Source organism: Zychaea mexicana (genome assembly GCF_025766255.1).
Source record: "Zychaea mexicana strain RSA 1403 chromosome Unknown BDB00scaffold_20, whole genome shotgun sequence".
Taxonomy (NCBI): Eukaryota; Fungi; Mucoromycota; class Mucoromycetes; order Mucorales; family Lichtheimiaceae; genus Zychaea; species Zychaea mexicana.
This window is the reverse complement of record NW_026516683.1, coordinates 1-12,716: the sequence shown is the minus strand read 5'-3', so window position 1 is coordinate 12,716 and position 12,716 is coordinate 1. Positions and strand designations below refer to the sequence as shown.

The 12,716-nt window shown below is 44.2% G+C and overlaps 4 protein-coding genes across 4 annotated transcripts; 3 read left to right on the top strand and 1 right to left on the bottom strand.

The window, feature by feature from the left end:
- Positions 1-53: 53 nt before the first annotated feature.
- BDB00DRAFT_813360 (uncharacterized protein) lies at positions 54-5,495 on the bottom strand. The gene is made up of 9 exons (XM_053122754.1): positions 5,243-5,495; positions 3,922-5,020; positions 3,244-3,787; positions 2,924-3,146; positions 2,564-2,819; positions 2,252-2,468; positions 2,091-2,168; positions 1,636-2,005; positions 54-1,572 (listed from the first exon to the last, which is right to left on the bottom strand). The coding sequence occupies exons 1-9, from the start codon at positions 5,321-5,323 to the stop codon at positions 454-456; spliced, it is 3,987 nt and encodes a 1,328-aa protein (XP_052981703.1). The 5' UTR covers positions 5,324-5,495; the 3' UTR covers positions 54-453.
- Positions 5,496-5,716: 221 nt separating this feature from the next.
- Positions 5,717-6,361, top strand: BDB00DRAFT_813357 (uncharacterized protein; the record flags this gene model as incomplete). Its single annotated transcript, XM_053122753.1, has 2 exons — positions 5,717-6,040; positions 6,115-6,361. A coding segment is annotated over exon 1 (152 nt), but the record flags the coding sequence as incomplete, so codon positions are not given.
- On the top strand, positions 6,067-6,861 carry BDB00DRAFT_898766 (uncharacterized protein). The gene has a single exon (XM_053128536.1). It carries the CDS (start codon positions 6,223-6,225, stop codon positions 6,469-6,471), a length of 249 nt encoding a protein of 82 aa, XP_052981701.1. The 5' UTR covers positions 6,067-6,222; the 3' UTR covers positions 6,472-6,861.
- Positions 6,862-10,153: 3,292 nt separating this feature from the next.
- BDB00DRAFT_927352 (uncharacterized protein) lies at positions 10,154-12,099 on the top strand (the record flags this gene model as incomplete). Its single annotated transcript, XM_053128879.1, has 4 exons — positions 10,154-10,232; positions 10,848-11,333; positions 11,408-11,496; positions 11,706-12,099. 4 exons carry the CDS (start codon positions 10,154-10,156, stop codon positions 11,754-11,756), a joined length of 705 nt encoding a protein of 234 aa, XP_052981700.1. The 3' UTR covers positions 11,757-12,099.
- Positions 12,100-12,716: the final 617 nt, after the last annotated feature.

Here is a 12,716-nt window from a genome sequence, read left to right as displayed (position 1 = left end):
TCTAGACTTGTTGTGTGCGTATTTTACTATTACCAACGTTTTACATGATATAGCATCATTGATCATACTTTATGTGCTACACCTTTGGTATAAAAAGGCATACCGTCATTTCATTTATATCAAAAATATATAATATATTCGAGTTTTACAGGAAAAATTTTGTTTTTTAAAGGGAAAAAAATAACACGAAAAGAAAGAAATCGGTTGGTTGGGGGATAGTAAAATACAACGAGGATATAAAAATGTGGTGACCCGTAAATTTTCTTTGTAAAAGATACACAGTTTGTATATGTAGTGGTTCAAAAAAGAAAAGAGATAAATAGCACTAAGTAGGTTCAATACAACAAAAATAGAAAGAAAAAAAGTTACAAATGGAGGCAATTATGTAAAGAGAATAAGAGAGAGAGAGATATCCTTGTGTTCGTGCGCCTAGATAAAAGGCATTTCGTCTCTTTAAGCGTAAGGGTTGTCGCCCAAAATGCGGATAAGAGGTGGAGTCTTGATCATCTCAACAGTAACAAGAACTTGGATCTTGTCCAATGCTTGGATCGTCTGTGTGCCTTGGTCGGTACTGTAGCCCGTACTGTCAGACAGACGGGCATGGAGCATGGATGCACGCTTCGACACTGAAGGTGAGGGGGTGATCGATACAGGCTGGGTATTATTGTTGATTGCCTGCTGCTGTTGCTGCTGAGTAGCATCGCTACCGTTTGGTGTTGGTGTAGATGCTGTAGATGTGGTAGTAGTAGTAGTAGTAGTGCCGTTCGACGTCGTCGTTGCTGCTGCTGCTGCTTCTGATGATGACGATGCAGATGAGGGGACAGCAGTTGAGGGAGGCGAGCCACCTTCCCGCATTTCTTCCAACAAGGCATCTTCATCCAAATCATCATCTTCGTCGTCGGACAAGCTCCAATGACGCTGCTTGCCAGTGGTGGTATCCATTCCCTTCTTCCAAAACATGGTCAATTGACGCTTCTGAGCATCATAGTTGGCGCGCCAGACGGGCAAGTTGGCCAGATGGATACGACGCTCGAGATTGACGCTTGGGATCATGACATCAAAGTACTGGTCTGAGACGGCCACGACAATAGCCTCCTTGCGAACAACAATGAGATCGCCATTCACAGCGTCGGGCTTGTGGACACCGCGCTTGCTCAAGTAGACGGCCAAGAACAGCATGTGGCTCTGATCGCGGGCATAGAGCGCAGCTTCTTTCTTGACATTGGTGTGCTGGGCCAGTTTCTGGACAGTGTCGCGGTCGAGGTAGAAGCGCTTCTCGCCAGTCAATGCAGTTTCGAGCTGGCGATGGACAATCAAGTCGGTGAAGCGGCGGGAAGGGGAAGTAAAGTGGGTAAAGAGGGGCACATTGAGTGCGTAGTGGGAGTACTTCATAATATCCAGGGTGCCGGTACAGAAGTACTTTGGTGGTTGGAGCGTCTTGAGTACAATAATAGACATGATCTTACGGAGGTGAGGGTCTTGAATCGACTCGATCGTTCTTTCAATGGCTTTAGCAGATGAAATGTCGATTGGCACGCCCAAGTGCTTGGTTGCATATTCTTGCAATTCGCGCTATATAAGACACTGTTTAGTTTGCTGTGTCCTTCTTTTGCTCGCAATAACTGGTTAACTTACAATCTTGCGTTCGTTGGGCGGTGCATGGCGTCTCAACAGCGCCTGTTCAGGGAACTGGCTGGAGATCTTTTGAGCAACGCTTTGGTTGGCAAGCAACAAGAGTTCCTCAGAGATGATGGTAGTGTGGTCCTTGGCCTTGATACCGATGGACAATGGCTCACGCTGCTCGCTAAAGACAAAGTCCAATTCATCGCGCATTTGGGCCATACCGCCAGCGTGACGACGAGCCTCGTTGAGCTGTTGAGTAATGGCATAGAGCATGCGGATATCCTGCTCCACACCTGTACGGATATCGTCTTCAGCAATCGATGCAATCACTTGGTTGTCGATTACCTTTTGAGCATCCTCGTACGACACCTTGGCACAAGACCTGTTTTCAACAACATTATAATGTCAACACGGCTGATTTCCATTACTTGAAAGAACAAAGGTAAAAAGAAAAGGTAGTAGCATACTTGACGATGGTCTTGCCAAACCAAGTGTCGAGCACCTTGCCAGCAGAGCTGAGCTTCCACACGACGGAGAAAGTAAGTCTAGATGATGATAGGAAAGTGTGAATGTCAGAAGATCTCTCCAAAGACATTGTAACAGCGTGCGTGTGATCGTGATGATCTACCTTGGCTCGTTGGGAATCAGGTTGGTAATTTGTTCAGTCAGTTCGCGGGGAAGAATAGGAACAGACTTGTGAACCAGTTCGACACGCACAGCACGCGCACGGGCCTCCTTGTCTAAAGGCGAATGTGCCTTGATGAAATGGGTCACGTCGCTTACGTGGACACCCACTTCGTATGTATCGTCGCCCAGCTTTTGAATGGAGAAGGCGTTATCGAGCACTAAGAGAATCCAAAACGAGTTAGAGTTCATATCCGACGACGCTACAGAAATTTTAATTACACACACGCTTGGCAAAACCCCATCCCCTACTTACCCTCGGCATTTGCAGCTTCCAAAGTGAACACTCTCACATCCTTCATCTCACGACGCTTCTCCAAGGTCTCTGCTTCGATCTGGTACGGAATCGCAGGCAAGCAGCCGTTGACTGCTTCAGAAAACTCGGTGTCGGTCACGTTGTTGTCGGCAAGAATGGCCTTGGTCTGGATATCCAAGTCCTCGATAGCGCCGAGTTCGCGCTCCAAGGTACCGAATGGATGCAACGATGTGATAGGCCATCGTTTAATGGAGCCCTAAATTTAGGAGATATCAGCTTTTACCAATTCCCACCGGTCTTCTTCTTACTTGTCAGTTCAACCCTAAGCACCCAGCCCCGAAATCCAGCTTGATTCATTACCACAAACAGACGGTTTGAATAGGTCTCGCTGCTGTCAACAAAGTCGGCCGGTGCCTGTTCGATGGGAATGGCAATCAAGGGCACGCGCTTGTCGGTAGCCTTGAACCAGACAATGCGGGGTGCTTCCCTGATAGGCGTCTGGCCTGTTTCTGCCTTTTGGGCTTCCTCGGCAGCTTTTTCCTCCTGGGCGCGCTTGTTGTTGGGGCGCATGAGTGTGAGCGTGCTAGAAAAGGCAATTTAATTTCTGCATTCAACATCGTGTGTGTGTGTGTGTGTGTGTGTGTGTGTGCGGGATGATATGCTTATGATCCGCAACTTACCCAGAAAACACTTGGTTCTGCGCACGTTCAAGGATGGCCACGACGACACCGCAGTACTTTGGCTTGACCGTGTCAACGTCGTCGTCGCCGCCAAAAATGATCTCATTTTCATCTTCTTCGTCAGGTTGGCGCATCTTGACCTGTCCACCGTTGCGAGCCAGCTTGGCTTCCTCCTTCTCCTTCTTCTCGCGAAGCACCTTTTCAACATCGACGAGACGGATGGCAACAACATCGCCCTCCAATGCACGGTTACGGTCGCGCGAGCCACACACATAGATATCAGCATCCAGATCTTCACACGAGACATAGGCGTCGCTGCGGTTGCGCTTGTTGACACGCAGCATGCCACGCACCAGCTGACGGGCACGAAATAAGGGCGTCAGGGCAGAGAATGGAAGGTGTGCAATGAACAATGGGCGTCGTTGGTGCGGGTTGGCGTCGTCCCGAGCAAAGTTGACACGGGTTGGGGTGAATGGCACCAAGTTGAATGAGTTGCGATAGGTCGACGAACGAGGCGAGTAGGGCAGACCGGGTGATGGAGCGCCTTTATTTGGCAACAACAATGAAAATAAAGAGCCCATGTCAGGAACCACTGTACTAACTCCAACAAATTCCCCCTCCCCCTGTACCGATCTCTCTCAACCCCACCCAACCCCCGCGCTTTAAATGAAAGCTTACTGTTTCTCCAATCATCCGTAAAGTTGCGCGAAGATCGTCGGTTGTGGCCCATGGCCTTGTTGGTATCGTTGCCGAGATTGAGGGGCTTGTTAAAAGTGATGCGACGGTTGGCTCTTTCACCAGCAGGCTCATTCTCATTCAACGTAGGCAACTGCAAAGAAACACGCTTACTGGCGCTCGTGCTGGCAGTGACATTGAGATCGAATCCTCCGTTGCCACTGCCGGACGACTCGGAATAACGGCGACCGGCAGGTCTTTCGCTCAGTGTGGTAGAGCTACGGGACGATTGTCTTCTGGAATTGGGCACAGACTGTGAGGCATCAATTTCATTCATCATTTCGGGCTGTTTTTTGTAGGTTCCCATAAGCTTAGCCTCTGCCTCTGCCAATGCTGCCTCGCGTGAAACAAAGCTGCTAGTGTCCTCATCCTGCTCGCTGATGCTGCTGGCACGCATGCGCATGGCACTGCTGCGACGACGATCGGCCTTTTCCTCGGCCGAGGGGATGGGTAGAACCGACTGGATATCAATTCCTCCGTTGCTGCTGTTACGATAGCTGGTGTTGCTGCTGCTGCTCGTCGAACCGTTGTACGACAGGCGTCTAGCGCCTTGCGGAAGTCCGAAATTATTAAGTGATTGATGCTTCCGACTGTTTCTACGACTTCCAGGTGTGTTGCTCTCGTCCCTGCTGCCGTTACTGTTGATGTTGCTGCTGCTGCTGTTGCTGATGGCAGCGGCAATGGCCGATGTGCTGCTGGATGGCAGTGTTTTAAGGGTATTGATCATGTCCTGGAGTGAATCAACAGTGATGGCTTGGTCGTCCTGTTGTTGTTGTTGCTGCTGCTGTTGCTGCCTTCTCCTCTGGTAACCATCCTCCTCCTCCGCCAAGGTATGTAACCCAAAGTTTGTATTCCGACGGCTACCGTTCTGATTGGGCAGCATATCGGACGTGATAGCGGACTTGCTACGCTGATGGCCACGTTGGTGGTGGTTGTGGTTGTGTGCTTGTTGCTGTTGTCTCGACCGAGCATTGTCGACCGGGCCAAGGACGTGAAACGAACGACGCTTATCGGCACTCTGAGTCGACATGGGTGGCGGTGGCTAATAGTGCGTTGTTGTTGTTGTTGTTGTTGTGTTGTCCACGTATATGTGATTGTGTATACCCATTGAGGATAATTGAGGATTCCGTCAATGTGTGGAGCAGAGAGTATATATGGGGATTGGGGAGGTTGCGGAAATGAGTTACATTGTTGCTTCCCCGAGAAAAACCATACAAAAAGGTGCTATCGTATTGAAAAGGAGAGAAGGATAGAAAAAACTTACGTTCTGTTCTGGAGGGTCAAACAGACCGCGGGTGCTCTCTGGGGCCGTTTGGTGTTCCAGAGTTTCGAGGTCGTGTTCCATGACTTTTCAACGAAACTGTGGTGAGTAGGTAAGTGAGTGAGTGAGTGAGTGTTGTTGGTTTTTCAAGCGGAAGAAAGGAACGACCGAAAAAAGAGATAATAAATGGCGGAAGAGGAAAATAAAAGAGAAACGACGGTCTTTTTAAAGAGAGAAAGAAAGAGAGAGAGAGAGAGGATGAATGAATGTGTTGTGCCGTGCGTGTATTGGCAGTGAAATAAAAAGAAAAGCGGGACGAAAAGAGTAACTGAAAACGAGGTGACTTTCATAGTATGGGTCTGCTCTTGTTTGGATTACACAAGAAAAGGTTATTTACCGCAAAACCTTGGTTTTTTTTTTTGTGCTCTTTGTGTTCTTCACAAGGCTGCACAAAGACAAAGGGTTTCAACTTGCATTGAAGACCGGATTCCACTCTCAAGAAGACTTGAAGACCAAGTTGACGATGATCTTGGAGGAAAAGAAGAGAGAGAGAGAGAGAGAGAGAGCTACTACTCGCATGATTGTTGCTATATATGCACAACCAGAGTGCTTCTCGATATAAGCTGCTGATGAAACATGCAGTCAGAGCTGGTATATCATAGCCTAGTTTTTTGTATTTCCGCATCCTTGCATATAATCTATTTTAACGCACACACAGACAGCGCAGACAACAGGGTGGTACGACCATTTTACATGTTGGCTAATACGTTATACAGTGCTTCCAATAAGTGATGTCGCAGCCTATCAAAATTGATATCGCTTTGTGAGTTATATTTAAAAAGTCGTCAGCCTATCAGAACCAAATTCGCGCGTACAGAAATGGGAAGTCTTATTTTTAGTATTTGAAGATGGGCATGAAAATGGCGTTGATGAGAATGAATTTATTGTCGAGACGATTGCAACTCATACTGGATACTTGAGAGATGCAACCCAACAGTGAATCGTCTTTGAGTTGTCCAATGTTGATAGAAAGGCCAAAAGAGGAAGATGTCCGTATAAAGGAAGCAAATACTAAAAGAGATTATGTGCGCTACACTGTCGAGTGCAGCAGCAGCAGTAGCAGCAGCAAAGCAGTCGGGGATTCACACTCGAACTGCTCAGAGCAATATAATACGTTCCCTGATAGTATTTTCTTGAAAGTTGTGAAAAAGTGGGTGTTGGGTGTATTTTGACGGAAGAGCATAATATGACTGTTATCAATTTCATCGATGCTAATATCCTTCTGCTACTGTTGTTGAAACGATTCACTCATCTCAAGGTTTCACGCAGCACTGTTTATAACTTCATGAGATGTGAGTGCAACCTTGCAACCTTCTCCTGAGCTTAATCCAATAGAACAATTCTGGGCGGTGGCGAAGAGTAAGGTTAAGCGTCATGGTTTTGGCAATAAGACACTTTATCAAAAAAAAAATTACGGAAGCATGTGAAAGTGTGGATAAAAGTCACTCCAAAGGGTTCGTTTCGCATTCTTACAAGTGTTGGAATGTAAATGCCCAAAACAAGGACCCCATGTAACGGCTGTAACGGCTTCAAGAACAATATATAATGCAGTGATAAAGAAAAGTTAAACGAACAGGGTATACATTTTTAGTATCCACGCGTTACAAATGTGAACAAATGTAGAACTTTGGCGGCAATGCACAGTTGTATCAAAGTTTGAGCAGGAATGGCATCTAATGCACGTGGTCACAGATGACTTTTAAAGCAAATATTGCCAAATGTTCTCCGGAAAGTAAAGAAAGCTGTGTTGGCATATATATATATATATATATTAATTTGGAGAGGCATAGGCTGAGATATTCTGCTAGCAATGGTATTTTGGTATAATTCGATACATGGGGTTAATATTAATTATGTCGACGTTTGAGATGGCATGGTCGCTTTCGATCTTTTGATACATATCAAGGTACGGTGGGTGTCTTGCGATCAATGATAATCTATGGGTCATTGGAGCGCACACACAGACGATCAAAGACGTTCATTACAAACAAGATATTCGATACAGCCACTACAAGATGCGGTAGACTCTGCCGACTGTCCGGAATCTTGACTTTTTGCCAGTTGTAGCAACGTGGAAATGCCTTCTGCAGGCAGTAGCAGAACGTGGGAAATTAGAGTTCTGGCCTCTTTGGAGACAGTTGGGGGTTCAGCAGTAAAATGGATGTCGCTGCCCAATACCACATGCACATGATCTTCGAGAAACACTTGCCACTTAGTACTGCTTGAGGGAGCTTTGCATTTTGTTACAAAGCTTCAAAGGTATCAAAATTGCCGGCCATCAAATGCTTACCAAGTGGAGGACCAAAAAGGAAAAATCAAGAGTGAGCAGTTCATCGTGCTGAGAGCGCTTGACAAAAGTGCCACCCTGCTGAAGGTTGTTGGGTTATTAATGGCGGTGCCACCGTCGTTATCAACGGTCGCATCATTGCTGTTTGTTTCCAAGTGTCATCTTGTGGTTGACCATTAGCGGAGGCAGGATTTCCGTTGTTGGACTCTCTTGGGGGGGGGAAGAAGAAACATCGTCATGATGTGGTCAGTAGGGTTCCGCACGAGACGAATCCCACCGATTCTATGAGGGAATCGAATTGGTGTTGTCCAAGTAAAGGAATCGAATCGAATCGTCTCGGTAAGAATCGGTAGAATCGAAGAATCGAATCGGATCTTCAACAACAGTCAATATGTAACTAAATAGGGCGTAAGCAAAGAAGTGCGCGGGAACGCGATGCGCAGTCGTTTATATATGCACAAAACCGGGGTCAACTATTGAAGCGATAGAACCAAGCAATTTTCCGTTCACATCCTCCAAACATTAATGCACATTTTCCTCTCCTTCAAAGTCTGGGCTCAGAGTGCTTCTAAAAAAATTGAGTCATTAAAGAGAGACGCGGCAATGTTTCGGACGACACGGGCGGTCTTTATAAAATGGACACCGCATTTTAACAGGAATGGAAGTATGAAATGATGTTATTCATACCAAGTACAGTGACAACCGCTTTCACAACTGTGAGTATGATATCAGGAAAATAGCATCAATCGTTAATGGCGGATCAAAGAACATGTTTTTTTGATAATGGTGTATACAACAATAATACCCATTTTTGAGGATTACTACACGAGCTGCAAGATTGGAAGCGTCGTGACCATCACAGGGAACATACAATACAGTATACATCATTTTTGTAACATATATGGATGTTGCTTGAGCTTTAAACAATATTGTACAGTAAGGACGATCAAGTTTGTACATCTCGATGATGCCTGTTCTTTGCACTTGGTTATTTGATTAGTACCTTGACAGTTGTATTGATTCCCTTGAAAACAATATGTATTATCTCAGAAAGCATTCCTGTCTTACCATGATACTCGGTTTTACACGTAAGCATCAATATACGTCGACATTCTTTCTTCGAGCCACTGTCTTTTGCACTACACGGTTTTGCCTCGGCCTTAAGTAAGGGTACATCTTGGCAACGGCACCATTGACCAGGCTTTGTGAGGTCCAGCCTATCGCTGCGAGAAGGCGATGTACTAAGGACTTGATGATTGTAGATACGGATATTGAAGCACTGCGGTACACAATGCGTGCGTCGTTATCTGGATCCTCCAGGAGTAATGTATGACCATATCCAGCGTTTCAACGAATTACACGTCGGAAAAGGTGTTCACATCATTGAGGTCGTCTACATCCGAATTTGTGCTAGATGTGTCAGAAAAATCGTCTTCAAGACACTATTTATACGTGATTGGTTATTTTGCTTTTTGACAACGCAGACAGCGTTGGACGCGAGAGAGATTTTCCATTGGCCAAGAATATCAGTCATATTACGGCTCGGTAGGGTGATCAAGATGTAGGGTATATAGCCTTATAAGCTAGTAACAAGTAAAATATCTTATTTTTGTTATGTCATGAGTTACTACTATCACTACTAATGACGGCGCTGTAGGTTATACTATATAGTATGAGTAGCATGAATATTGCTTGCTGCGGTTTGATTCGTCACTTATTCTAGGTAAAGTGTTATACCCATCCCCTTTGTTCTTTCATTCCATCAGCTTATATAAACTGTATGTACTTTGATCGCAAGTTCCGTAAGCTTAATGTTTATTTGTAACTATAGCTTCTGACCTTTGTGTACAATTTTATAACTATGATATAGATGGAATTTGTCTGTTTTCAATTAAGTCTTTCCGAAAGGATGCATGCAAGTCTGATTCGCGAATCTTTCATTTTTCTCTTAACGCAGATTCACTCCAAACCATCTTCACCATCCCGCTCCAAAAAGCAAAATAAGAAAGCTTATTTTCATTCTTTAAGATTCCAACACATCATCACATCCCTATTTTTCCCCAGCTCAAATTGTACTTACGTGATACAGTGAATCCCAGCTTTTTTCAACCATACTTATTTCAATACCCTAACTCTAGGTTAAAGTCGTAAACTTGATAAATGTTTTCAATACACCCCTCACTACTTTTCCATTACAAGACGAGCATTTAAGAATTGAGTTTTTTCTACTTTAAGTGAGTAACGACAAAGTATATATGTGCTGTCCATACTGTTCTTTTTTCCGGTAATCTTTTATAGTGTTCAATGATGTTACTGCATTGTATCGACAGTATGTTTTGTATAATGGGCTGGGTTTGACATCAGGGGTTACCTTTTCTTAATCAAAACATATTTTTCAATGAATGCATTATGTACTTGTCCTATAAAACAGAGAACATATGTTGTTATGAAAATCGATTACAGTAGTAGATCGTATATGAGAGAACCTCATAAGATTGCTTAACTTTTGTGCTGCTTCCTTCACGGAAATAAAACGAGACTTTTTCTTTTTTCAAAATTGCTCAAGAATGGCAGCCTTGTATCATAGAAATAAGCGAGGATTCACAGTGGATCAGTATTCTGTCATTATTCCCCAGAACACATACTGTACAAAGCCACTTTCACTCTCTATACTAGTTTTGTTTGGTGAGAAGAAAATCTCACATACACAAGATAGTCTCTCAAGCTTGATGTGCTTCCCTCTCCCGCGCTTATATCAAATAAAAAAAGGTTGGATCAAGTCTACTGTCGATCTTTTTAAACTTGATACATATCTACAAAACAAGACCGATCGTCAGTGTTACTCGTCCTATCTAAATCATACATCCCAAGCACCGCTTTCTAATAACATCCGCAAAACCCTTTACCTATAAGATCCAAAGTGAAAGAGCTGACGACGAGTGAGCATACATATTACTACGATTAGTTCAAGTGGATGTTCGAGTTGGAGAACAAGATAGATAGAAATAGAGTTTTATGTGCGCTTAAATAATGCAAACTGTGTGAAACATACTAATGAGATTTTGTACTCGTTAAACCAATCTCATATCATGCTTTAATCATGCTGATACAGTAATACCATGATAACATAACTCCTATAGCAACAGCAGTGGTTTAATACACAGAGTAGATATTTTATCATAGAATTAAAAGTATACATGATATTATCTTACATATTATAATTACAAGTGGGAAACTAATGCTTGAAAGTACTCCTGACAGTGGACGAAGTACTCGAGCTGATTCCTTCGCGTCTAAATTTGAGGAACGTAGCCGACAATCTCGAAGATTACAGCCTCGACGCGTATGTGCAACTTGACGACGATATGTTGGCGTTGTCAGATTCGCAACTTGTGATCAACATCCGGGATTGTATCCAGGCTGTTGACGGATACCATTACTACGAAGCATACCGAACAGAACCACGAAGAAAGTTCGGCTATTCTTTCCTTTTTCGATGCTCGCAAGATTTCCATGTGCAGGATCAAGCAGCCGTTCGTTTACAATTGTATCGGCGTATGCCAACTTTCTTGTGCAATGGCCGCATCAGTGGCATGGTCGGTAGAGTGAATGGTTACTTCCACTTGAACATCGAACACTCCTGTGGGCATGAGGCTGCACCTGCCGTCGAAAATAACGCCGTCCCGCAAAATGTACGTGCATACATCGCTGCAAATGCCATCGACTTGGATGCACAACAGCTGCATCGTAACATTATCCGTCAGTTTCGACAAGAAGCGACAAGAATAACGCAGGGGCAAGTGTATTACTGTGAGTGCCAGTCAATCTAAGACCAATATACACTGCACGACACCAGTTCAGATCGGCAGAGACGCTCGTCGGCAGAGCCGCTGACAAGGGTGTCCGTAAGGTATGTCAAAATGTCCTAAATAAATACTAATACATGCGAGGATAGTGTATATGTTCACTTCGATGCGTTGAGAAATAGACAAGAACCATTAATATAGAATCAATAAAATTCAATAACCATTAAACAGATTTTCACCTCAGCACAAAACAGTAAGCATTTAAAGATGAGTGGTTATATCAGTAGTTGCACATGTCATGTTACGAAATTAGACAGATACAGAGAAGATATCAGCATGGACACTGCAAGAGAATGAATTTTGATATAAAAAGATGGAAAGTTGCTTGGGGCGCGCAAGCTTTCCATGCAGGATTAATTAAATATAACAACTAATGATGCTAACCGTCCAGGGATGGAAGGCTCCATAAAAAAATCATTTGATACATAGTGCAGAAGTTGAGATAATATAACAGAAAAGGCTACAGTACATAGCGTGCTATTTTATAAAGTGCGCGTGCGGACATGGCAGTGGATATTTATCAATAGAGCTTGATTAGCAGTGTATTCTGGAAAACGGATTTTGGTTCAGTTACATGATTAACCGCTCGGAGAAATTAATTTCCGAAATCCGTTTCCGTGATTTTTTTGAAACGGCTAGGTAGGCGTTAAGTACTGTGCCGTTGCACGGAATAAAGCCCGTTATAAATTAAGCGATGTGCCGTTGTAGAAAATATCAAGCCCTGTTGTGGATTAAGCACTGTGCCGTTGCACGGAGTAAAGCCCGTTATGAATTAAGCATTGTGCCATTATGAAAAACCCAAGCTCCGTTATAAATTAAGCAGTGTGCCGTTGTAGAAAATATCAAGCCCTGTTGTGGATTAAGTACTGTGCCGTTGCATGGAGTAAAGCCTGTTATGAATTAGGCACTATGCCGTTATGAAAAACCTAAGCTCCGTTATGAATTAAGCACTGTGCCGTTGCACGGAGTAAAGCCCGTTATGAATTAGGCACTGTGCCGTTATGAAAAACCTAAGCTCCGTTATAAATTAAGCAGTGTGCCGTTGTAGAAAATATCAGGCCCCGTTGTGGATTAAGCACTGTGCCGTTGCACGGAGTAAAGCCCATTATGAATTAGGCACTGTGCCGTTATGAAAAACTCTAGGCCCGTTATGAATTAGGCACTGTGCCGCTATGAAAACACAAGGCCCGTTATGAATTAAGTACTGTGCTGTTGTAGTCTTCACAGCCGAGGTCGCAGACCGACGGCTTACTATTATTATTCG

Coding starts and splice junctions, on each gene's coding strand:
- BDB00DRAFT_898766 (XM_053128536.1), top strand. CDS start 6,223: ATGCAACCCAACAGTGAATCGTCTTTGAGTTGTCCAATGTTGATAGAA.
- BDB00DRAFT_813360 (XM_053122754.1), bottom strand. CDS start 5,323: ATGGAACACGACCTCGAAACTCTGGAACACCAAACGGCCCCAGAGAGC. Junction 3,147..3,243: donor CAGAACCAAGTGTTTTCTGG/GTAAGTTGCGGA, acceptor TGCCTTTTCTAG/CACGCTCACACTCATGCGCC. Junction 2,006..2,090: donor TTTGGCAAGACCATCGTCAA/GTATGCTACTAC, acceptor TGTTGAAAACAG/GTCTTGTGCCAAGGTGTCGT.